The sequence below is a fragment of the Chlamydotis macqueenii genome, chromosome 3 (assembly GCF_036417535.1).
Source record: "Chlamydotis macqueenii isolate bChlMac1 chromosome 3, bChlMac1.mat, whole genome shotgun sequence".
Taxonomy (NCBI): domain Eukaryota; kingdom Metazoa; phylum Chordata; class Aves; order Otidiformes; family Otididae; genus Chlamydotis; species Chlamydotis macqueenii.
Window position 1 is genome coordinate 45,380,983 of NC_141558.1, and position 26,527 is coordinate 45,407,509.

General features: G+C 36.8%; 1 protein-coding gene across 2 annotated transcripts in view; it reads right to left on the reverse strand.

The window, feature by feature from the left end:
• Positions 1-26,527, reverse strand: part of ASCC3 (activating signal cointegrator 1 complex subunit 3) — a 276,330-nt gene that overhangs the window by 127,142 nt on the left and 122,661 nt on the right. For both annotated transcript variants that reach the window (XM_086743241.1, XM_086743242.1), the window contains exon 14: positions 5,421-5,555. In XM_086743241.1, the coding sequence (XP_086599367.1) occupies positions 5,421-5,555 (135 nt within the window). The remainder of the gene's footprint in view (positions 1-5,420; positions 5,556-26,527) is intronic.

A 26,527-nucleotide genomic window follows, 5' to 3' on the forward strand; every position in this document is an offset into this window, starting at 1 on the left:
TATCTCTTTATATGGAGCTTGACTTCACTGTCCCTTGTGTCTTTATCTGTTACACTTTGAAATTTTTAGAAATTCTAGTGCAGAAACTTCCTATGACAAAACACATGATTATAAAACCCTTTGGTAAGATCCATGTACACATTACTGCTGTTACGACAGTCACTTCTGTTAGAAATGTTTACTGCTACGAAAAAAATAGAAAATTTAAACTGAACAGTAATATTTTTAATAATAAACCTCCACAAGTTCTAATCACTGAAATCTCTGGTGTACTCATAAGTCTTAATATGTTAGCCTTAATTGCTCAGCAAAATGTTGCTAGTATATTACTCATTTTATGATTATTGATGATTGTTTATGCAGAGTTGCCGCCTTGGCAGAGTATAGATCTCATTTGATTAGTATCCTTATTGTGACAACTGTATATAAATAAAAATACGTTTCAAAGATATATGCTGTAACATAATCATTTCAATACATGATATGCATTTTTATTTTAAACAGCAACAAGTTTCCTATGAACAAAGAACATGTATAAGACTTCCTTAACAGCTTAAAATCCTTTTGTGGATAATATTTATCAGGTAATGGAGACAGAACTAATGAAATATATAGTTTTTATGGTAAGTAAAATTAAAATAATTTAACTTTGTTTGTTGAATGGATCCTGAAAGAGGACAAATGGAAGTAAGCAGGGAAAAGTTATTGGTGATGTTTTGCCACAGACTTCAGTATGACCGGGCCTGCACTCTATTTTTATTATTCCTATTGCTAATTGTCAATGAAGAAACCCTTAAGTACACTGAAGTATATAATTTGTATAATAACAATACCAACAATAATATTTTCCCCCAAGATCTAGGTCATATTTACCTGCATAAGTAGTAAAATAATGCGAATTTGCCTTAATCTGAAATGTGTGTATCACATGTGGTGATCACTGGAAGAACTGAATGAACTATTCTGTCTCTTGATAGTCATTGTAAGACTTAGGGCAGCCACAAGAACATTATGTGAAGTCTGCTGGAGAACACAATTCTCTCTCATTCATTGCTATGGTCTTCACATTTTTTCCTTCTTATCAGTCTCCGGTTAAAAATTTGTTCTGTTATTACTGTCATACTTCTTGGTCTTGCTTTCCAAGACAATCATCACCAGCTTCATTTGTAACTGCACTTGGCTTCATCCTTCACACACACTTTTTAAAATTATATTGGGAAAGATTCCATAATTTATCACATTACACTTTCATCCTTCAAGTTCCTCTGTAAGACCTAAGAACACTTGGAACTGTGTATACCATTCAAGTCATACTGAACTTGTTTCTTTGGCTTTTCCTGTAAAAGGATGCTGCTTATAGTTTCATGTTAAAAGAAGAGAGTAGTTTCCTCACATAAGAGTTCAAATTCCCTTGGGACTTTTCTTAGAATAACAGGAACATCTCACATGAACATATTTAGTGACAATATTGTATTCACATTTTGTATTAATAGCATTTACAGCTAATCTTACAACTTAAATATTCATTCTCATTACCTCTCTCTTTCCCAATTTCCTTCCCACTTCCTGCAGCATGATGCTAAGTCATCACTGCTTTCAGTGATGGTGAACTCCTCCTATTCAAGCCATTTCTTCAGTGTAAAAGCAGAGATTTGTCTACTTCATGGAAGCTTCCCAGAGAATTCTACCACGGAATTCTCTGAATAGGCCAAAGACTTCTCTCTGAAAGACCACAGCCCTAATTCTTGCTGTTTCTCACCTTCCTATGAATACTAAGCTTAATCACTGCAATCAAACTTGCCCTTACCTCTGGTTCTTCCCTGCTTGAGCAGCAAGCTAACTAGGGGCCTGGCTGGATTCAGAAGTCGTCTCTAAACACAGCCTATGAATCTCCCTGGTTGCCTGAATAATGCTACCATCCCAGAAGATGGTTGAAACCTCCCATGAAAACAAAGGCCTACCAGGAGGAGACTTCTGCCAGCAGCTCCTAGTAAGTCATATCCACTACCTCCCCATAACAGACCTCAATCATAACCTCCCTGTCTGTTCCTTCCTGCTCCAATCTTGAGCCAGACAGGAGCTGCAGACGTCTGGTTTCACTGTGGAGCTCTGCACAGCCAAAGATCTACCTAAGAGAGAGCACAACTCCCTGTCCTCCTCTTCCTTGTCTGTCCTTTCCAATATGGTACATAAGATGCACTGCCTCAGAGATGTATTCTGCCTGCTGTATTCACAAGTAGTAAGTATTATATCACATCAAAACACATTCATATTATACATTACTTTCCGAAGCAGTCAGAAATGCTATAAACACAGTTGATTCTTCCTTTTGATGTAGACTGGTACACCTTTGAAAATGCCTTTTTCAGTAACATGACTCTAGGATTTCCTGCTGAAGTTGAACAGCAGTCAGGAAAGGGGCTATCCAAAACCAGGATATTCTAGCAGGGCAAAATCTGGCAACCAACAGTTCACTCCCTCATGGAAAAGGGTCACTGGGAACAGACAGCTGATTGAACGCGTTACTTTGGCAGGCAGCATATGATCTAAAGATTATAAGACAACTACTTTAAGGAATAGACAATGAGTTTATTAAAAAAAATACCCTGATTTCAAATCTGCTTTTCATAAATAAAAAAAAAAATCAAAAGAGAATCTCTCCTTACTAGTATCACAAAACTGACCTTACTTAATTTAATACTGACATTTTAAGAAAAAAAGCATTCAACAGTGATACATGCTTCATATTGTTCTACGTTTAAAGACTCGTGTCATAATGCCTACTCATTACACTTAAAAAAAAATCTTGAAATAAAAGATTCAGGCATTTCCATTCATATCTTTCATACAATGAATACACTTCTTGTGGTGACAGTTTTTAAATGTTTCAGGGAATTCCCAGTGAAATTTATTGAGCATCAAAATAACCACTTAATTTAGTGGAATTTTGTTGGGGATCTTTAAATTATTTTAATTATTATTAATTGGTTTACCTTCCTAAGATTCTGAGGCAGTATAACGAGAACTATAATCTCTGGCTGTATTAAAGTTTGTGAAATGGTTCTTCACAATACCACTCATGTTTCTTCAATTACATTTTCTAACATACAAGTCCCTAAACTTTCCGGGCAAAAGAAGCATTTTTGCTCTTGTAATAATGCTGAAGGTAGTCAAAAGGATCAAAGAGTCTCATCAAACATAAGAGAAGAATTCATTTGCTTTTAATTACAATGAAAGCCAGTTTGCTTTATTACAAAAGTTAGGAAAGTTCTGTAAGTATCTTATAAAGCAAAGTCATTTTTTTTCAAAATCTTTTGCAGAGATCAACATTCGGAACTCAAACAATTCAAAAATTGATTTAGAATAGATGCTGGGATTCAAAACAAATATAAGTGTGCTGGGGTGGGGATGTAGGTGACGAAAGAGCAGGGAAATTTGCTATTTTATTCAGTATCCACATTTCAGTGTGATGCACAAATACCCTTAGAAAAAGAAGGTATTTCAGATATGCAGTCAACCAACACATAGGTGATCTTACCTCCCACTCTCTTAATTTGTACTATAAACACTACCTTAAATCACTACCCAGGCACAGGTAGCAATAATCTGTATTCCAAATATGTTCAGAACTTTTCTTTCCTCTGTGACATTCTTGGGGTTCCCATCAATGTAAGAATATGTTTTTTAATTCATTTAATCCCAGCATGAAGAGAAGAACCAAACATACAGTAGTAGTTTTCACCACAATACAGAGTTGGACAAATATTTATTTGACAGATACCTTACATAATGTGCACTGCTGAAATATGCATATCATTTTTCCTAAGTTCTTTAGCAATAATTTTCAGTGTCTAAATAAGCACTGGCACTTTCAATAGCTTAAAACATTTTTTTTTCTGTATTAGCATTAAGAACCTAGTCTTATTTTTAATAAACTAAGAGTTTCAGATTTTGTTCTAAGAAAGATAATGAGAAAAAGTTCAGCATTAATTACAAGTGTTACAGTAGAAACACGAGAGCTCTGGGTTCAGGTTTGATGTTATGTTTACATTTCAGCAGATACTAACATCCACTAGAAAAAAAAAAGGGCTTTTAAATACGGTATTTTATGAAATATAAGTACATTAATTTATAACTTGGCATAGTTTTAAAAATATTTCTTAAAGCTCTCAGAAGCATCTCAACAGAAAGAACATACTTGATACTGATTTAAAAAAATCTTATCTAAACCAGAATTTTCTTCACATATCAGAAATCTGAATTTACCAACTGTAACATCTATGCTCCACTCATAATTAGTAAGTCTGAATGAATCTTTTCACCTTCTCTTCAGAGGTATAAAATAAGGTAATGTACTTATATCTAAAGACAGACACAGAATCTAAAACCCTCACAAAATTCCTAAGTTACAGGGGCCCAAATACATTTGCCAGTGAGAGAAGGTATCTTATATCTATGCTAAACTTCCTACAATTAATATGTATCTCTTCTATGTTCTGCTGTTTAGTGGGAGAGAAAAAGAACATTATTTTTCAAGGAATAACAGGACACTGTTAACTCTAATATTTAGACCTCAATATCACCAAATGTAAATGTCACATAGAACACTGAATTAAGAATTGTTTTGGAAATTTCTCTCAGCAGAAATACTGGCATATTGCTGGAAAAGATGAAAATAAGTTTTTGCAGATCAAGTTACTTCTGTTTGTCATATATTAGAAAAAATTTGGAAGGCAAACTAACACAATTCATACAAAGACAGAACTGTTAGAATGCATAAAAACGTACACAGTTTCAGCTGGCAAGTACTTGGCTACTGCTCAAAATACTAGTAATTTACAATCCATGTACATATTTTTAAACAAGATCAGAGTAAAGGGGCTAATCCCTTGGGAGATTCAAATGGCTTTCCCAATTTAAATTCTCAAATAGACTACTTTTTGATTGCCCAATGTTAGCTGATATATGAGGAAAGTCAGGTGGTTTCGGAAAGGTGGTAAATTTATAGGCTAGACCAGATTAATACTTCAAGACAATTTTGCCTTGAATAGTGGACAGCAGCAGATGCTTAGGGAAAGAGCACAAAAAACAGGAGATACTTACTCTTCCAAATTGTGGCAATTGGTGGCTTAGGGACTTCCTGAGGTGCAGATTACATGAAGACTACTGTCAAGTAGTATAAGTTGCATAAAACACAAGCTATTGTCAGCTTTTGTTTGAAAAACTAAGAGTAACAGCACTTTTCCTTCATCATTGCTCTTTCATCTCCTCTATTCAGTTCAACAATTCCACATGTCCCTTCAGAGTAAAATACATCTTCCCAGAAGCTCAAAAATGCTTCATCTATTCCCATCTTGGACTGTCTCATAAAAACATCAATTTTAGGATTGTAAAATTATGAATGTAAATCATTCACTTACCTGTTTTTCAGCTTGTCCATAATCTGATCCTTGGGGTGACAAAAAGTGACAAATATGACCATTGTTTTTTGCTTTTTCTCGAAGACCCATAGCAGTTCGTACTGTGGCATTTCTAGCATGAACAAACACCATCACCTTAAGATAAAAAGAAACATGGCTAATGAGAAATAATAAAAGTCTTAATCAAATAATGAAAACACTTTCATTACAAAATATTCCCTATAGGAACAAAAAAAAAATAGTTAGTACATGACATACCAATGAAAACTAACGTTGCTTTAGGGAAATTAAAGAGTGATCCTGCCTATATTGTATTTAATATTGTCAAAGAGCTTTTAAGAAGGTTCTTTTTTAAAAAAAAATCTTTAGTCTTTAGAAGATATGGAATAATTATTGGCAACAAATAGTTTATTTTCACAAAGTAGGGAGATTACCATTGATGTAAAGAGTTGTGCTATTTGACACTTCCTAAATGATCTGGAAAGCAAATAGTGAGGTGATAAGTTTCATGATGGTACAACTTGACTATGTGAGACAGTTGAAAAAAAAAACTACAAAGATCCTCAGGAGGATATTAAAATCCCAAACCACAGGACAATCAGAGAGAAGAATAAAATTAAACACTAACAAATGCAAACCACATATGAGGATACAAATTTTAAACTCACAGATATGATTATGGGTTTTAAATCACATACTACCACTGAGTAAAATACCTTCGAATCACTGTAGACATTTCCCTGAAAATACCAACTAAGAGTTGAGTGGTAATCAAAAATTATTTGTACCCATATCTGCAGCAGGCTTTGGAAATCCAGCTAGGTATCGTCCAACCAACTGCCATGTCACTTGATTATGCTCATTACCATCATAGATGGTATCTTAACCAAGAGACAGCAATGAGATGTTAATACTTATTCCCTTAGATACGTATATGAAGCAATTTAAACTGATACTAAATTAAGATTCACTGTGAGGCACATTTAAGATGAATCATGGCAATAAGCCCCCTGACTGGTGTAGAAAGGGAAAAGTGATAATACACTTAATTCCAGTGTATTAACTGTTCTGAATGTCTGTTAACCACATACTGCTTTGAAAGGTACACTATGGAAAACACTACTCTCTCACCCTAAGGGCTTTGCTGAAATGGACCCCACGTACTTGGTCAGACAACTCATCAGTTTCATCAAGTATGATAATTTCTGTGTTCTTTAAACTCACATATGGAAAAGACTGAGTGCCTGGCTCTTCAGTAAAGGGCAAACACTTTTTTGTAAGTCTGTCTAATTTTAATTAAAAAATGTAACCATGGAGTTACAGTTCTCTTTTAAGGTAGTCTCAGTTGAATTTTATGATTGGTATGTCAAATTCCAGATAACTGCACGTTCAATTTTGGCCTTTTGGTACCATCATGCTTGTATCAACTTGCAGTGTATAACTGAATTACTTTAAATGAAACACTGTTAAGAAAGTAGTGGTATTTAGGGTATAATTAAACAAATTATGGCCTCTGTTCTTGGTTTGCAAACCCATAATTTAATTATAAATGTGTAATGTACATATGATTTTATACAAAAGTACACATAATAGTTGTGAATTAATATAAATTATAAGTTTATAATTAAAGCCAAGCAAATTGATTCAGGCAACAATACAAAGAAGAGAAAAAGAGAAACAATGTGTGCATAACTACTTGCTTACCAGAAGCAATTACTCCTTACCCGTTTTAGTTTATTTGATACTTCTTGCCACCATCAATTTAGTAACACTGTGACTCCTATGATTATTAGCTTTCATCTGAGTAGAAATATTCTCAGATACATGTCACAGTTAGTAACACAGCAATTTCCTCTAACTTAAAAATAATATACTGGCAAAATCTTATTAAAACTTCTTCAAAAAGTAAGAGAAATACAAGATAACAAAGCACAGTGTATGTCTCCTCTGTCTTCATTACTTGTTTAAGGATTATTTGTCTATCTATATTTTTGTAACTTTTTTTCCTATGGAAAGCCTGAATAAAAATACATAACTACTCAAAATAGCAATTTGCTTTTATTAATAGGTTCACTATGTCTTCTTCAGTGAATTTTCATTTATTATAATCTCTGTGTCAACAGGTTTCACTGTAAAAAAACAAATCTTCAGTTTTACAGTCAACGTTATTTATAGTTTACTAATTTGTTTCCTTTTTAAATGGAGTCATATTAACATTTGATTCTTTGCCCAATAAATGAAAAATTAATCTTGTGAAAATAGTTAAATTCTGAAAGTTGATAAACTGAGGAAACACAGTACTGGATATTAAAGAGAAACATAAACGGTCTTTTTTATTGAGGTAAATTTGAAACTCCTAAATTTGGAAGTGTAAAAATATCTGACATGTTGAATCATTAAAAAGAAAAAAAAAAAAAAAGAAAAAAAAAAGAAGAAAAAAATAAGAAGAGTCACATATGCACTAAGGAGTTTTATGATCTAACCACAAAAGAGGTTTTTTCATTGATTTTACACTGTATTTTTATCTTTTAGATTTTATTTTTTTCAGTCTTGCATTAATTTTGAAATCACTACCTATATCTTAAATCTAAAATGGCAACTTTGAAAATTGTATTTACACAGCATTAATAAATTCAAACATATTACACTAATATATTTCTCCATGCTTTGACATAATATTGATAAATATCTTACAGGTTCTCCTGACCTTTTAAAAATTCCTAATCAAAGACCAAATGAAGTGAAGTCTGACTGAATTTTCTGGAGTGAGTAAAGTTATATCGCTTGAAGGAAAAAGCTACAAGAGCAGCTGCAAGCAGAATGCTTCTAAAGTTTGAAAGGAACTAATAAATCCAATCAAATAAAATAGCAAGCAAATCTGCACAGAAGTGTGTATCTATACCCAATAAACCTCCTAACTAACCACAGTATAATTCTTTATGGCTTGTTTAAACAATACAGAGAAAGAGTTATATTAAGTGGTAACTTCAAACTAAACAAGCAACAGGGAAAAAAAAAAGTTGGTATAACACTTTGGTGGCCTCTACCTCATTTAAAAAAAAAGGGTAAAAAAGTTGTACTGTGAAATGAGAACAGGTAAAACCACAAACCACTGCAGTTACACAAAGCAGAGAACAGACTACTCGTCACTGAAAAGATGACAGTAGAAAATAGCCCCTTAATTGAAGAATCTTCCTTTCAATTATTATACAAATGAACAGTAACTGCAATGGTTGTATAGAGCCCATTCCTGAAACTCTAAGTGTGAGGAAAATCCCTCTTAGTTCCAGTCATAATCAGACAGAGCCCTTAGGAACTGACTCTCTGAAGTCAACTGTCACTATGATGTCCTGTTCCTGCTAAGACAATGATAAGCAACACCAAAAAGATAAGGGAATATTATTTTGAAGACTTAGAAGAAAATTTGTTGTTATTTTTCAGGCTTCTTCCCTGCCCTGAAAGATGCGATCCAATTTCTTTCTTGGGATGAAACTGTGCTAAAAGTAGTACACTGGTGGATAAAGCAGTAACATTCAAATCTAATTTTTACTAGTTATACAGAAATACTAGAAACCTAACAATATGAAAAAAAAATCTAATAGTTGACACTTTGCTAAAGAATATTATACAAACATATACATGTAAGTATATTGTGTAACTGAATCTTGGCCACTGAACATTTTAAAAAACACTGCATAGCATTACTTTTGCAATACTTTCAGTTAACATACTTTAAAACACATCACTCAGTAATCAGTTTGTCTCAGTAGAAAAGAATGTGAACCCTTTTTCAAAGCCTGGTGCCTTGATTTTGTATGAAATTATGACAGACTTGAGGATTAACCTAAAAAATGACAAAAAATATTATGTAGCACTTTGGAAGATTTACGAATGAAACAGTTGTACAGAATCGGGTACACCTGCAGTCATCTACTTCAGATACCAGATAAGATACATACAAGCTCAAAAAATGCAGACAGTAAAAGTACAGCTATGAGGAGTACTAGAAAAGACCAAAATGCCTTAAGAAATAAGACCATAAATTAAATTAAATTTAAATTTCCTAAAAAATTTGAATTATTGGCAGAAATAACATTATACAGTCCAAGGTACTGGGCAGGTAATTGAAGAAGAGAAGGAAGAGAACTACTGTGCAGTGCTCACAGTTAAAAGCCCACAAGAATATTACCACTATAAGAGCAGGATCAGTGATACAATATTAAAAAGCCATGAAAACACTAATCAAAATGTTTACAGGAAACATTTTCACTCTTCTTTCATGCTGCTAAGAATGTCAACAGTGCTGTAAAAAGTGTTGAAGCCTTTTACCTAAAACCAACTAAAACGTTCCTCTCACCACTGCCTGCCATAGTGCATGTTCAGAAACAATCCTGGGAGGTTTAGGACCTTTGATACTGGGAGGCACACAGTTTAGATGTTTCAAGAACCAAAAGACAGATGGATTTGGACCACTTTATTTAACTTTATGCTCCAAGGTCCCATTATCTTTTATTTTAACCACTATACTCAATAAATTTCAATAAATTAATAATATTGCAAACTTCCTTCTGATATCCAATAGTACATATAAAAATAAACTGTATGCACAAAGAGAACCAACATTCTTTTTTACTCCATTTACCCAGTAAACTGAGAGGTTAATATTTAAAGAGCATATGTTTTTGCTTTCAGTTTGCAGAGGCTCAGTATGAAATTGATAAAACTTCAGCTATGATTTCTAAAGCTTCTGTCTACACGCAGCTGAAACTAAACAAGACAAGTGCAATTCCATGGTGGGTTTTCCACAAGAATTGAAAAACAAGCAGCCTGTTTCTCTGTCAGGGGACTGGAAGATGTTTCAAGTGCACAATTAGAAACAGTAGCTAAGCAGGAGAAATAATAAAAAAAAAACCACCAGCCCTGGAATTGCCAACCTGGACCTGAAGGACCAGGCTGGACTACCATGCAAAATGTGTAGAAAATAGAATGGTGCTAAATTGGGAAGCCAATCTTTAACAAACACAGTCTATACTTACATCTTCAGGGACATCTTCAACTAGATCAGGTTGCTCAGAGCCTCATCCTCATCTAGCTGGAGATGTCCTTGCTCCTTGCAGGGGAGTTGGACTAGATGACCTTTAAAGGTCCCTTCCAATCCTAATGATTGTGTGACTTCATGATTCTATTATATTCTCTTAACACTTTTTATATGGCTGTTTCTTCTTCTTCTTCCAGAATCATTGTATGAAAATGTCTGACATCATAGCAATCAGTCATTCAGGAAGACATAAGACCTTATTATGCAAACAATAACTAAGTAACTGTCCTCTACCTAGAAGCCATTCTACAGTTCTTACAGAAAGATATCTAATTTTCAGATGTGTAGTATCTTTTCTTTATTAAATTTACCTCCCACTGTTTTTAAATTAATAATGCACACTTGAATTCATTGACTTTTATGTATTTCATCATCACATGTCAACACCAGATTGTTAAATTTAAAATGATTTCACAAATTGTTGACAGTAAAACGAACTTCTCAGTGGGAGGTAGACAGAAACCAAGCCTGATTAAGAAAATAGACTTTATTAGCTGATTAGAGGTGCTCAATCTTAAGGTTATGTTTACTTGTAATCTCTGTATATCACCAAATATGTTTGTAAAGAACCAACCAGCCCTAGCTAAAAATTGACACATAACACCTTGTTGAATGTTTTCCCCCCATGAAGTTGGTAAGCATTTACCAAATACATCGTAAGACAGCAATATAGACTTAAGAGGGTTAAATTAGCCTGTCCTAACTGTGACAGAGAATATTATATTTCAGTGGCAAAATCTCTGTGCATTAAATTATGCAAATAAGTTAGAAAAAGTAATTTAGAATAGAGAGAAGCGGTTCCACAGCTACAAGCTGTGTAATTAGATCTGTACTCTGCAGTTCAAAGCTAGCTCTGGTGTATATAGCCCTAGTGTTGAAAGTGTCTGCTACTGCTCTCCTGAAACTAAAGCTTTTAAATAATAAAAAATATACAAGAAAGGAGAAAGCAAATGTCTCTAGCTGGGTTACCTCCCCAGAATTTTCTTCAAGTATGAAACAAATAAAATGTTTTCAGCAAAGACTTTGTTTAAAATTCACAACAGTGCTTGCATTCCCCAAGTGCTGCATATTCCAGGTTATATCTTTCTGAAACGCGTTAGCCCACCACCAAAGCACTGAAAAGTATGCCATTATTCAAAATACCTTTGAGAACCAGTACTTTTCTGTTATCAGAAACACGTAACTAGATGGTAGTAGGACTTATATTTTTCACTTAGAGAAGAAAGAAAAAACACATAACATATACATGTAACAGAAGTGTCTAAAATGATTAGTGAAAATTTATAATCAGGTACTTGAAATCCCTTGAAACAACTTTCTTCTGCCTTGGATACTAAAGATGCTTGTGCTAAATTTTGCTACTGAAAAATGTGTCTTTCAATCTAACATTCTCTATGATAATTCCAAAATGGTGCATTCTTCTTTTTGGGAAAGTACACTGACTCTTTCAGGTATCTTTCCACGTTGTTATTAGAGTGCTGGTCAGCTGAATGCTTGAGTTCGGCATCTCTGTTTTACTATACACCTCTCCTCTAGGACAGAATGCCTTGGTTTTGCCACTCACTTTGCATCACATCTTTCAAAGAAATGTAAGATTAAAGAATGAATTTATTTAACGCAATGTTCGTATTCATTATGTAGTTCAGAGACAAGTATATATACTTTATTTTAGCTTCAAGACATTGTGTGGTTTCACCCAGGTAAACCCTTATAACATGTTCTTTTATGCGGTATCCAGTTCCTGAGCTGGGTATTACTTTTACTGATAACAAGCAGATAGGGATATGGATCAACAGATCAGTCTGTCCAAGGTCAGTATGAAACCCTCTCCAATCTCCTCCAAAACTCAATTCCTAATGATGTTTCAACACTTCTCAGCAAGGAGCGCTGACTGCAGCTATGTAGGTTAAAAACATAATCCTTTGCACCTCACTAAATAGAACCGGTCTCCGAGACTAAGTACAGTTTACTAAAGTCTAGCCTCATTCTAAGGAATAGTAAAATTGTTTCTCTCTTGTGTTGTGATTTCTCCCAAAATGCCAAGATAGAGTTCAAAATTCCAGTGCCTACCGTTTACAGAACGAAATGTATATTTAATGCAAAATATAAATTAAATCAACACAGATGGCTCACTAATAACTCTCAAAAATACTCACTGCAAAATTAGAATGTCTTGATTACCAGATATAAATTATAGCATGACAGTGTATAAATGTGATCTCCCCTTCCTCCCAGTAATATCACAAGAACTTATGAAAATCACTATACAGAACTAGTAACTAAAAGAACAGCCATAAAGTATACAAAATACAAATTTTTATAAGGTGACCTATACTAAAGCTTAAAAAGTTTAATGTAGAAATCTTGCTTTCATTTTAGTATTTTTTTCTATTTTGCATATTAAAGTCTTTTCACATATTAAACAACACTTTGGGAACAGAAAAAGCTGAACAGGCTGTGTCACTTACCAAGGCAACAAGAGAATTTGAATTAATTTTCTAATTATTTGAATTCATTTTAGTACATCTTGTATTTAAAAGAAATATTGATATCATCTGCATGTATATTAAGATCTTCTTTTACACGACAGAAAATTGAAGGATTACTAAGATGCCTACAAACTAGTTCTAATGAGGCATTTTATATATCATTCCTTCTGTACAGAAAATTCTTCACAAGTTAAAAGTAGAGTGCATTTACTCATCACACAAAATTAAATAATGTGCATTAGAATACAAGCTTGAGGGGTCAAAAATGCCAAAATAATTCAGCAAGAGTCACCATTAAAATATCTGTACATTCAAGAGAAACATTCAGCAAACTCTGGTGAAGGTCAAAGCTACACAATACCATAAAAATTTTTAACAGAAAATAATAATTAATAACAACAACAAAAAAATCTACAATGCTGCATCAACTAATCAGTACGGTAATGTGATATATTTTGAACTCTCGATAGATTACCATAAGTTGCTGTCTCTGCTAAGTTTTAATTATTCCCTCAAATTACTTCTGATCATCTCTGTTTAAAAAAAAAAAATCAGGATTTTTGTAAAAATCTCTACAGAACCTAATTTAAAAAAATCTACTTAACATAGCTATAATTATATTTCTATTTAGATATACCAGCTTTTAAGAGTAACAGCTCCTATTTTGTTTACAGATCTTTTTACTGTTGTAATGCGCACTTCCTCATTTATTTGTCTGTAATAACACTACTTTTTAAATACATCTGTCCTATAGTTTCAATTTTTGTATTTCTTCTAATGCTGAAATGTATTTTTTACTTAAGATGTGGCCACTCCAACGAATATTATATTGTACAGTTACATCTAATTTTCATTATTGCTCATGAAATTCTATGTAAAAAACTATGGTAAGGATATTATATTGGAACTACTTTCTTAATTTTCTTCCTATTTGCCCTTCCTTCATTTAGCCTTTTGTATTCTACATCTATCCATTAAAAAGTCTCTACTTTCACACACATTCTGAAATACTACCATCTTTCTTATTCCTCATTTTCATTTACCTTTCAGTGTCCTTCTTGATGCACCTCCTGCTCTGTCTTCTCTGACATTACAATCTTTATTGTTATAACTCTGTTCTAATTCTGAGTATAAATTTAGTTGCTTCTGGTTTTATTTTCTTCCTTTTTCCTTGTCTTTCCTATACCTTTGCGGTATTGTCTCTAGCAAAAGCTCTTCCCACTTAACCACAGACTTTTAAGCATAGAACTTGTGGAACTATTACCATTTTAAACAGTTTTTTGTAGGTGTCATAAATATGTAACATCTTTGTCGTTGGTTTGAAACAGTCCCAAATAGTTCCAACAATACAAATATATATAAAAAACCACATCTTTTTCTCATTTCTATATAGTTTGTAGGCATTCTGAAAACTTACTGTTTCACTGATTTGCAAGTGGCAGGAGATGATTTCAAAGGTGTGCAGAATCCCCCATGAAAGGCAGATTCCACCGCAAAAAATGGCCTTACTATGGTTACTTATTAAATTGCCTTTTTATGATTATATTTAACAAGACGTTTTAGCCTGAGGTGACTGAGTAATTTTCCTTTAACTAGAAGCTAATAAATTTTCTTCCCCATCTTCTGATTTTTTTTTTCCTTCATTGTATCATTATAATCTCACCTGAGCTCATGCTAGTCAGGTTACAGACATTATTCTCTTGTCCTTTTTGAAGACAGGAATGACATGTGCTGTTTTCCAGTTCTCAGAAGAGAGAGATCCCTGAAGAGGCCAAAGTGATCTCCTGAAGCCCATGGCTGTGGTCTAGCTTTCTGTCTTGTTCCTTCCATCAGAATCCTGAACTCCACCATTTCATCGTCACTGCAGCTGAGGCTTCTCCCAGCATTCACATGCCCAAGCAGTCCTTGGCTTTTTGTAAGTTTAAGGTCTAGCACAGCATCAACTCCCCATCAGCTCCTCAATCGCTTGTGCTAGGAAGTTGTCACCAATGTACTCCAGAAACTTCCTTGATTGCTTTTGCCCTGCTGCATTGTCCCTTCAGCAGATATTGGAGTGGTAAAGTCTCCTAGGAAGACCATGAACAGTGAACACGAGGCTGCTTCTAGTTGTCTGAAGACAATCTCATCTACTTTATTCCTCATCAGTAGGTCTGCAGCAAAAGGCCACAACAATGTTACTCATATCTGTCTGCCAACCAATCCTCCTCCTAAGTTTTCAGCTGGCTCATCATCCAGCTCTAGGCATAGCTCCAGGTATCCCTGCTGTGCTGTGACATACAAGCAAGTTTCTTGCTGCCCTGGCGTGATGTTTCTCAAGAGTCTGTTTCCACTCCTTGCAGCACTCAGTCATGTGAGCCATTGCATCACATCTCTGATCTCAATATGATGTTAGCTCAGCAACTGGACACAGACCCCCAGTTTCTCCTTTTTGTCCATATGCTGCATGTAGTACTGCACACGCATTTCAGAGAGCCACTCAGTTATGCTGATGTACAACATGACATTGTCTCTTCTGTCGCTACATAAAAATGAAAGATATAGGAGTTTGGTGTCACTTCCATTAAAGCAAAGGAAAAACCAGTTCTAGACCCATAAGTTTGACATTAAGCCTCTAGTACTGAAACAGGAGAGACTCTAATGATATCAAACCTTTACACTTGAAGAACGATCAAGTGTGTAACGCAGCAGCAGTAATGGGAGGATACTTCTGAGTAAAAAGTACTTGCCCACATGAAACTTCATGACTCTTCCTTTATACCTATACAACAGTTATAGACATTAAGAAGCGTGGCCAGCAGGTCAAGGGAGGTGATTCTCCCCCTCTACTCTGCCCTGGTGAGACTCCACCTGGAGTACTGTGTCCAGTTCTGGAGCCCCCAACACAAGAAGGACATGGACCAGTTGGAGAAGGTCCAGAGGAGGGCCACGAAGATGATAAAAGGGCTGGAGCACCTTTCTTATGAGGACAGGCTGAGAGAGTTGGGGCTGTTCAGCCTGGAGAAGAGGAGGCTCCGGGGAGACCTGATAGCGGTCTTCCAATACCTCAAGGGGGCCTACAAGAAAGATGGGGAAAGGCTGTTTAGTAGGGCCTGTTGCAATAGGACGAGAGGTAATGGTTTTAAAATAGAGGGGGGTAGATTTAGATTAGAAATTAGGAAAAATTTTTTTACGATGCGAGTTATAGAACACTGGAACAGGTTGCCCAGAAAGGTGGTGGAGGCCCCATCCCTGGAAACGTTCAAGGCCAGGCTGGATGGGGCTCTAAGCAACCTGACCTAGTCAGGGATGTCCCTGCTCCTTGCAGGGGGGTTGGACTAGATGACCTTTGAAGGTCCCTTCCAACCCTAACCATTCTATGATTCTATGATTTTCCCCTAATATATGCGGATTGGTTTGTCTGATTTAATTTACATTAGGAAGTTCTAAATTATTAATTACTTTAAAAATTGCAAGCACTTGTGTTTACAATATTGTTTTGTTATACTTTGAATTATATTAGATGGTCTATGAAAGAAATGCCCAGTAATGCTTAAATATGGGTTCTGGACACTGAAGGAAGCCTGTTTCAGAACAGTATAACAGGAACTACACTATCTTCAATTTGTAGCATTAGTCAAATATATGACAAAATGCAGAGGAAAAATGAACAGAATGAAAATTAACATAGAGGGAAAATTAGTCAATAAGACAAACAAAAAATACTTTACTGACTCCAACAGGTAATAGAAATTATTTTGAATTTTAATTGAGAGGATATAAATAGAAATAGCAATATCTATTCTTGTGTAGTAAGCAAGAATAGCTGGTCTATTACTATGCAAATATCTGTCATTAGGCAGTTAACAACTGCATTTTTGCAGATGCCAATGGACTTGAACGACAATTATTATTCAAAATTATAAGCAGCTTTTCACTGCATCTTTTTTAGAAAAACTAGATCATGCAATAATTCGTTTCAAGCATTTCCCTTTGTCCTGTTCTGACATTAACTATTTTGACTTTGTACAATAAAATGTTTCTACATTATCATAAATTACATTTTTGACAAATATAAATCCAGAATAAGACTCCCGTATGTTTTTACATTTCCAAAACTATTTATACTTATAAGTGTACCATCTATAATATGAAAAAATAACCAAGGAGTCAGTAGTGACGAGCAGATTCTATTCAGCTTTACTGAAGGAAAGGAACATAGAGGATACTGGAGAAATCTTTGTATCTATTCCCAATCCTTTTACTTAAGTAAAAAGATTAAGAAAATTGTCATGTCAACCTCTATATCATCTGCTTTTGTAAGATCCAATAACATAAATAAACTTACTAAACAATTAAAGAACAGAATAGTCAGGGTTTCTAGCTTATTTCTTATCAGTACTGATTTAAAACCACAGACCTTCATCCAGAAGCACATTTTTTGGCCCTAATCAGCAGATTTTCTACATCATCAGAAAACTGAAGAACTGCCTTCAATTCAAGAACTGCCTTTAATTTAATAAAGTGATGAAGAATTTAAATGTTCACAAACAACAGTAAACTGTACTAGAACAATTAGAATGTCCCTTGTAATCCCATACCTTATATAACTCATCCTTCTTAAGGTATCCTCTCCTAAATAAGAATATTATAAATACATAATGATTAAATACATCAGAGTATACAAACATAACATATTCTGGAGTCATCTCTTCAGGAGCCACAAAGAAAACTATCAACACCACAGCACTACATAGGTGAGAAATCTCACAGACAGGAAAGTCAATAGAAGTATAAAGTCAAAAGTAATTTCCTGATGCATTTTAGTGTCTTAATAAAGAATATTTAGTTCCCATTCTCATGGATTACTCAAAATAACTTATTTTCTATAGCATCCCATATTACTGTATATTTCAAATTAAAACCCACTAATAACACTACTCTTGGATTCTCTAGTGACATCTGTTAAAACGTCTGTGATAGGCATAAGGTCTTGGTGGACAGTAGTTATCTTGTTACATTGTGAATAACTTACAGAAGTCTTGACAATAATCAGGAAGTTTATTACTTGATACTATCTATTATGTTAAACTAAGCACACAGATTCATTTCTATGGATTTATATTTCTCCAGGCTATAAGTTACTCATTTGGAATTAAATTTGATTTTTTGTTTTAATGAGCCAATGTACATTCATAATATCAGAAGAAAAATAATTCTAAATAGTATCACTTGCTACCTTGCTAAGACAACCAATATCAACATTATTGTGTAGCTGTGCAAGACTACAGACATAAACTGGACACGTCATGAACTCATAATTAATGGAAAGATTAAATTGGCGCTTCTGGTCTACATAAATTCATTGTGCATACGTGAGTACACACAGACAGACAAGATACTATGTAAATACAAACATATATGCAAAAATTAGCGTAAGGCACAGAAGCATAGCACACGAACCTTTAGAAGGCTACCTAATTGAAGAATAGGGTTATTATATACGTAACTCGTTATGGCATCCATTTCCAGCTATTTCCTCAGCTGTTCATATAGACAGTTGATAAGGTATTAAATGGCTACAGCCAAATAGATTTGACCACAAAATACAGAGGAAAATAGTACATATGTATAATTTGACAATAACATGAAACATCTGGTACATAGCATTTTTTGAAGCCTATCTTCAACACAGTACATCAATATAGTATTTTAAATTAAAGTAAGATACAAAGTTTCATTTATTCAGGCATAAGATTATATTAACTATTATATCCTTAAAATTGCAAATGGCAGTTTTAGTGGAAATTAAGTGCATAAATAAACGATTAAGATGCAGAACACAAAAATAGTGAATCACTGAATTAGTTTATGATTTTGTTAAAGAAACCACACACACATAACTGTGCAAAAAATGCAAAAGAAATTCTACGGAAAACTATTCAAAATATTCAAGTTTCAGTTGACATAGAAATATCAGAAATACCTTCTGTATTTTTATATTTTTTAATATACTTACATACTTCTGTGCATATATAAATATATATCCAATATATACAGATATATGCAAATAAGCCACATCAGGTGATGACGTAGAAGCAATCTGTATAGATACGGAGTTACAAAACCTAAGACTAAAGTAAACTCTTCAGGCTGTAAGATGGAGTTTAGAAAAAAAAAATCTAGATAAAGGATACATTTTAACAAAACAAGTAGCTTTTCAGAGTTATTTGTCCAAAGTGTGCTATAAACACTATTTCACACAGGAAAAATGCTAAGACAAGTGTGGTTCCCAAGGTACCAAGTTTCAGAGAGACCTCTGAAGAAAATACGTTTTTATTAAATCTTATCTTATGACACAGCTATAAAAGCATTGTCAACAGTTGCAGTAACTAAGCTTATTAAACTTTTATCTTCACATGGCTTCTGCAACCAAATAACAGCTGGAAAACTGATAATAAAGAAATTTAATCCATCATTTTTACAGATGAAATTAATACCTGTCAAATTAACTTCTAACAATTTAATATAATAGATTCAAAATAACTACTCCGTGTTTCTTTTTTGGTTTAAAATAGTGTTGTAAGGAAAACAAGATGAAACTTCTCAGCGCTGCAAAGTCCAAGTCAATTGTAAATAGAGAACAATTACAATGTGAATACTTTATGTGCAATATACAGTACAGAATCTGTTGTAACTATACAAAGTCAAGTGTAATCTATTTCTGATCTATGACATGAAAAATCATGATTGGAAAGAGTGAAGTATTAAATATCTGTCCAAGGTGATACTTAGAAATTATTCCAAGAGTTTTTTAAAAAACCCAACATTTTAGTTACATACATAAATTCTAATTAATAAAGCAAACTTGATCTCTAGAAAACTGCATACTAATCACTCAATGCATACACTAATTAAAAATTTAACAAGTATACATGGCTGTATTGTGCACATTAAAAAAAAATCCAAATTTCATTTTAAAAGATAAAGCGTAAAAGTTTGTCATAGGTATATCAGATGCAGTTGATACAATACTACAAAGGCAAAATGGTGAGACAGAAGCAGACAGCTAAACCCAAGAAATTAATTCTACAAATTAGAAGAACAAAAGCTCAGAAACTAACAAAGTACTTGAAAAAGCACTTTTCTTCAAAAGGTTAACAAAACTGAGCTGAAATAAGCACAAAATGGGCAGTCTAAAATCACCACTCACTACGTCATTGAGAACGGATGGTTTGGATAAGGCAGCTCATTGTTTTAAGTAGTTTTCCCTTACATTTTTATTCCCAGTAGTAAGATTTCCAGCATGTTAATTCTAAAAAGGTTGCCATATCTTCACTGATTTACAGTTCCTAAAGCTTGCTCCACTCAAGTCAGCCAGAGTTGTTGCTAAATATGCAGGAACATCTCTACTGCACTTGCTTTTGGATGTTGTGTTGAGGCTTTCAATAGCTTTTTACTGTTTCAAAAATCCAGGTTCCTTGCCACAGACAACCTGGCATCACTTGCCACCAGAGAAGCTCTTCCTTGCATACTGAAACCGCTTCCTGTAAAGCTGTGATGTCTCCCCAGATTTAAGTAGTGACACCTTGAGCCTCAATGCCTGCATAGACAGCAAGGGCAATGAGAACCACAGAAAGATGTCAGAACTTCCACTGGACAATCAGTTTTTCTATAAAGTGAAAATACCAAGCTCAGTGAGAAAATGAACTTTCAAGGAGCTTCACTGAGTAACAGAGCTAGTGGGAAAAAAAGTTAAAACAGAAAATATGTCATCTCAGAGTTACACAGAAAACTCCCAAAAGCAGTGAAAAACCAGTAACATTAACTGTCTTAAAAAGGAAAAGAGGTTTTGGAAGACAAGAGAATGCAAAGGCGCTCCAAGTTGAAAACTGTAATGAACAGCCAAATTGGCAAATGAGAAGGGAAAAAAAAAAAAAAAAAAAAAAAAGGAGAAAAGAGGCGGAAAGAGACCTTATAGCGGCCTTCCAATAACTAAAGGGGGCCTACAGGAAAGACGGGAAGAAACTCTTCAGTAGGGCATCTTGTGCTAGGATGAAGGGTAATGGTTTCGAAACAGAGGGAGGCAGATTCAGACTGGATATAAGGAAAAAGTTTTTTACAATAAGGATGGTGGAACACTGGCACAGGTTGCCAAGGTGGTGGATGCCCCATCCCTGGAAACGTTCAAGGCCAGGCTGGATGGGGCTCTGTGCAATCTGATCTAGTTGGAGACGTCCCTGCTTCGTGCAGGGCAGGGGGCTGGACTAGATGACATTTAAAGGTCCCTTCCAACCCTAACCATTCTATGATTCTACTGCTGTCAGCATGGCGCCAGTGCCAGCACCGAGGGTCCAGAAGCTGAGGAGGGATCACAGAAAAGTGCAAATAAACCTAAACTGCGGTGCAGTAGCACCCCTGTAGCTCCAGCCAGCAAGTCGGCTTTGTCGGGGGCCCAGCTGAAGTGTCTCTATACCAATGCACGCAGCATGGGGAATAAACAGGAAGAGCTGGAGACGAGCAGGGCTACGACGAGCAGGGCTACGACCTCATTGGCATCACGGAGACGTGGCGGGATGACACATACGACTGGAGCGTCAACATGGAGGGGTATAGGCTTTTTAGAAAAGACAGGAAGGGGAGACGAGGAGGGGGTGTCGCTCTCTACGTCAGCAACCGGCTGGAGTGTGTGGAGCTCCAGCTGGGGATGGAGGAGGAGCTGACAGAGAGCTTATGGGTCAAGATTAGAGGACGGGGATGGACAGGGGACGTTACAGTGGGGGTCTGTTCCAGGCCGCCTGGCCAGGAGGACAGAGCAGATGAAGTGCTCTATAGGCAGATAAGAGCAGCCTCACGGTCACAGGCCCTGGTCCTCATGGGGGACTTCAACCACCCTGACATCTGTTGGAGAGACAACACGGCAGGGCACAGGCAGTCCAGGAGGTTCCTGGAATGCGTGGATGACAACTTCCTTCTGCAGGCGATAGAGGAGCCGACAAGGAGGGGTGCCATGCTTGACCTTGTGCTCACCAACAGGGAGGGACTGGTCGGGGATGTGAAACTAAAGGACAGCCTTGGCTGCAGCGACCATGACATGGTGGAGTTCAAGATCCACATGGCAGCAAGGAAAATACACGGCAAGCTCTCTGCCCTAGACTTCAGGAAGGCGGACTTCGGCCTCTTCAGGGACCTGATGGGCCAAGTGCCATGGGAGGCGGCCCTGGAGGGAAGAGGGGCCCAGGAAAGTTGGTCCATATTCAAGGAGCACCTCCTCCAAGCTCAGCAGAGGTGCATCCCGATGAAGAACAAGTCGGGCAAAAAGGCCAGGAGGCCGGCGTGGATGAGCAAGGAGCTCCTGGACCAACTGAAAGTGAAGAGGAAAGCCTATAGAGGGTGGAAGTGGGGACAGGTAGCCTGGGAGGACTACAAAGAGGCTGCGCGAGTGGCCAGGGATAAGGTAAGGAAGGCCAAAGCCCTGGCAGAACTGAATCTGGCCAGGAATATAAAATGTAACAGGAAGAGCTTTTATAGGTACGTAGGGGACAAAAGAAAGTCCAGGGTAAATGTAGGCCCCCTCCAGAAGGGAACTGGTGTCCTGGTTACCGAGGACATGGAGAAGGCTGAGGTTCTCAATGACTTTTTTGCCTCAGTCTTCACCAACAAGAGTTCCTGTCCCACCGCCCAAGCTGTAGAAGGTGCAAGCAGGGACTGCGAGAATGAAGAACTGCCCATTGTACTCGAAGAGCAGGTTCGGGATCATCTAAGGAACCTGAAGGTGCACAAGTCCATGAGTCCTGATGAGATCCATCCTCGGGTCCTGAGGGAACTGGCGGATGAAGTTGCCAAGCCACTGGCTATCGTATTTGAGAAGTCGTGGCGTTCTGGTGAGGTCCCCGATGACTGGAAGAGAGGGAACATAACCCCAGTTTTTAAAAAGGGGAATAAGGAAGACCCAGGTAACTGCAGGCCGGTCAGCCTCACCTCTGTGCCCTGGCAAGGTCATGCAGCAGATTCTCCTGGAAACCATGCTAAGGCACATGGAGAGCAAGGAGGTGGTTGGTGACAGCCAACATGGCTTCACCAAGGGCAGATCGTGCCTGACCAATTTGGTGGCCTTCTATGACAGGGTGACGGCATCGGTGGACAAGGGACGAGCAACTGACATCATCTACCTGGACTTGTGCAAAGCTTTTGACACTGTCCCGCACGACATCCTTCTCTCTAAACTAGAGAGACATGAGTTTGATGGACGGACCACTCGGTGGATAAGGAGTTGGCTGGATGGCCGCACTCAGAGAGTGGTGGTCAACGGCTCAATGTCCATGTGGAGACCGGTCACGAGTGGTGTCCCTCAGGGGTCAGTGTTGGGCCCGGCCCTGTTCAACATCTTTGTCGGTGATATGGACAGTGGGATAGAGTGCACCCTCAGCAAGTTCGCCGACAACACCAAGTTGTGTGGTGCCGTCGACACGCTGGAAGGGAGGGATGCCATCCAGAGGGACCTTGACAGGCTGGAGAGGTGGGCCCGTGCCAACCTCATGAAGTTCAACCAGGCCAAGTGCAAGGTCCTGCACCTGGGTCATGGCAATCCCAGGCACAAATACAGGCTGGGCGGGGAATGGATTGAGAGCACCCCTGAGGAGAAGGACTTGGGAGTGCTGGTGGATGAGAAGCTTAACATGAGCAGGCAATGCGTCCTTGTGGCCCAGAAGGCCAACCGCATCCTGGGCTGCATCAAGAGAAGTGTGGCCAGCAGGTCGAGGGAGGTGATTCTCCCCCTCTACTCTGCCCTGGTGAGACCCCACCTGGAGTACTGTGTCCAGTTCTGGAGCCCCCAACACAAGAAGGACATGGACCAGTTGGAGAAGGTCCAGAGGAGGGCCACGAAGATGATAAAAGGGCTGGAGCACCTCTCCTATGAGGACAGGCTGAGAGAGTTGGGGCTGTTCAGCCTGGAGAAGAGGAGGCTCCGGGGAGACCTGATAGCGGTCTTCCAGTACCTCAAGGGGGCCTACAAGAAAGATGGGGAAAGGCTGTTTAGTAGGGCCTGTTGCAATAGGACGAGAGGTAATGGTTTTAAAATAGAGGGGGGTAGATTTAGATTAGAAATCAGGAAAAAATTTTTTACGATGCAAGTTATAGAACACTGGAACAGGTTGCCCAGAAAGGTGGTGGAGGCCCCATCCCTGGAAACGTTCAAGGCCAGGCTGGATGAGGCTCTGAGCAACCTGACCTAGTCAGAGATGTCCCTGCTCCTTGCAGGGGTGTTGGACTAGATGACCTTTGAAGGTCCCTTCCAACCCTAACCATTCTATGATTCTATGATTTTATGATTCTATGAAATTCATAACAGCAAAAGTATTTAAGTGGTGATGGGGACAAATGACCATCTTTCAGTAACCAAGGTAGTGGGATAAAATAGCAAAAGGTCAGCAAAAGCATAAAAACAGTGATGGTCAGAGTCAAAAAGACTTGCTTCCCTAAGATACTATCTTAAGCAACTGAACCTTGGCAAAAAGCAACAGCTCCATATTTTTTAGATAAAGGAATTTAATGTACAGTTAAAATTTACATATGGTATGTTTCAGATGAAAAAAAAAACCCTTAAAAACACCATCACTTCTCAAAACTCCTAAAAATACCATGTTATTTCTCAAAGCATAACCTGACAACGGTGATTTCCCCCTCATACATTGTGAAGATAAAGGCAGTATATGTACTGTCCTAAACTAGCTAGTAATGCAATGTGTCAATTTATTGTAGAAGTTATGTTGATACGTATGGTCTTCAGCGACTATCTTTGCTAATCTTGTGAGGTTCTCTACAGGCTGCCTCAGAAAGATGCCACCTGCTCCCCAGAACTTGTCACCACTAGATGTCCTTCTCATAGGGCTGCAGAAATATGCAGAAGATTTTTTCAGCTCTGTAGCTGAATTAATACTGTTAATGCATGTGGCCCACTACTGTTGACTGCCTGACAAGAGATAGCAGTAATCACTTTGAGGAAATGATAATTTTCAGCAGCTGAGCCTTCACCCAGTCGTCAAGGGAACACTATCCCAGAAGGCAAATGCTGGAAAAAATACTCTACCTGCAACTGAGTGTGGAGTCATATTCTGATGAACAGTGTGTAATTTCAGGTGTTTAAATTTATTTGTTTAAAGAATCTTTGGTTTATTAAGAGGTAGAAATAAAAATTCAAAAGTGCAGATCAGTCCCAGAGGATCTAACATATTTTCACATACTATAAGCACATAGCAAATTCAAAGTACAACGCAAAAAACCAAACATTCACCAGCTAATATCGAGCACAGAAGGACACGCCCAGGAAAGCAGACTTAGCAGCACTAGAGGTTCTCACTTAAAGCAGTCTTAAGAGGATCTGACAGAGAAACCTCCTAATGAAGATCTACACTGTTAGTAATTCTACAAAAGGAGCATACTGACTTTAAAAGCACCTGGAAACCTTTGGGATATTTTCCGATCTTAATTCTTCAGTCATGATAAAAAGTTTCTATAACAAAAACCCTAGAAAACTCAGTAGGGCAAGTCATCTATCATTCTATCTTTCCTTAAGTTAAACAAGAGGAGAATTGTGCTATAAGACAAATGTTATAGCTTCAGCTGCATTTGGTAATTCCAAGTGAAGCCTACAAATGAGATACCTCATTAGTTTGAGCAGATGGATCAAAATTAAAGGCTGAATCACCAACTCTTAATTTCCCAGTAGCCAGGAAGAGCTTGAAGTCTTGCAGAGGATGACTGTTGAAAAATCAACACAAAAAGCTTCTCCCCATCTGTCAAAACACATGCCTGTAGAATGCAACTACCTCCTACCAGTCTTAGTCTTAAAAAATGAATATACACGTACATCTATTGAAACACATGAACATATAACTTCAGTTAAGCATCACACTGTATCCTACAATAAGACAGGGACACATCAGCACCACTTCCTTAAGATTAAATTTTTCAGTTCTGTTACAGTAGAACTCTTTGAAAATGAGTTAACAGAACAGTAGATAAATAATGTTGAATTTAATTTATTAAGACATTCCAAAGACTCTGGTAAAGAATCTTAAAAGAGACAACACTGTGAAAGTCTGATAGCCACAGGAAGGTGTACATTAACTCATGGAACTTTAGAAAAGGGAAAGTATTTTTCTCCAATTCTGGTATTTCTTTCTTGTGCTTCAGTAGAAAACAGAACAGGTTTTTTGCTCTCTGGAGCATTGCTAATGAGATCTGTGTCTATCACACACTAAGCCTGAACAGTTGTAAAATTCCAACCATTTCCTGAATTCCATACATATATACAACCACTGTGGAAATTTCTTCTGAAGTACTGGGGGGGAAGGTGTAAACACATCTTTTTAAGAAGTATATTTAGAAATAACCACAGCTTTGTTAAAAAGCAAAGAGAGTTTACACACATAGAATGTAAATAAACACAAGTTCTAAGGATAACAAGAAAGGTAACAGCATGACAGTAACATACTATGGTGAACGTGGACACAAGGTAATGGATTTCTAAAAACTAAGAA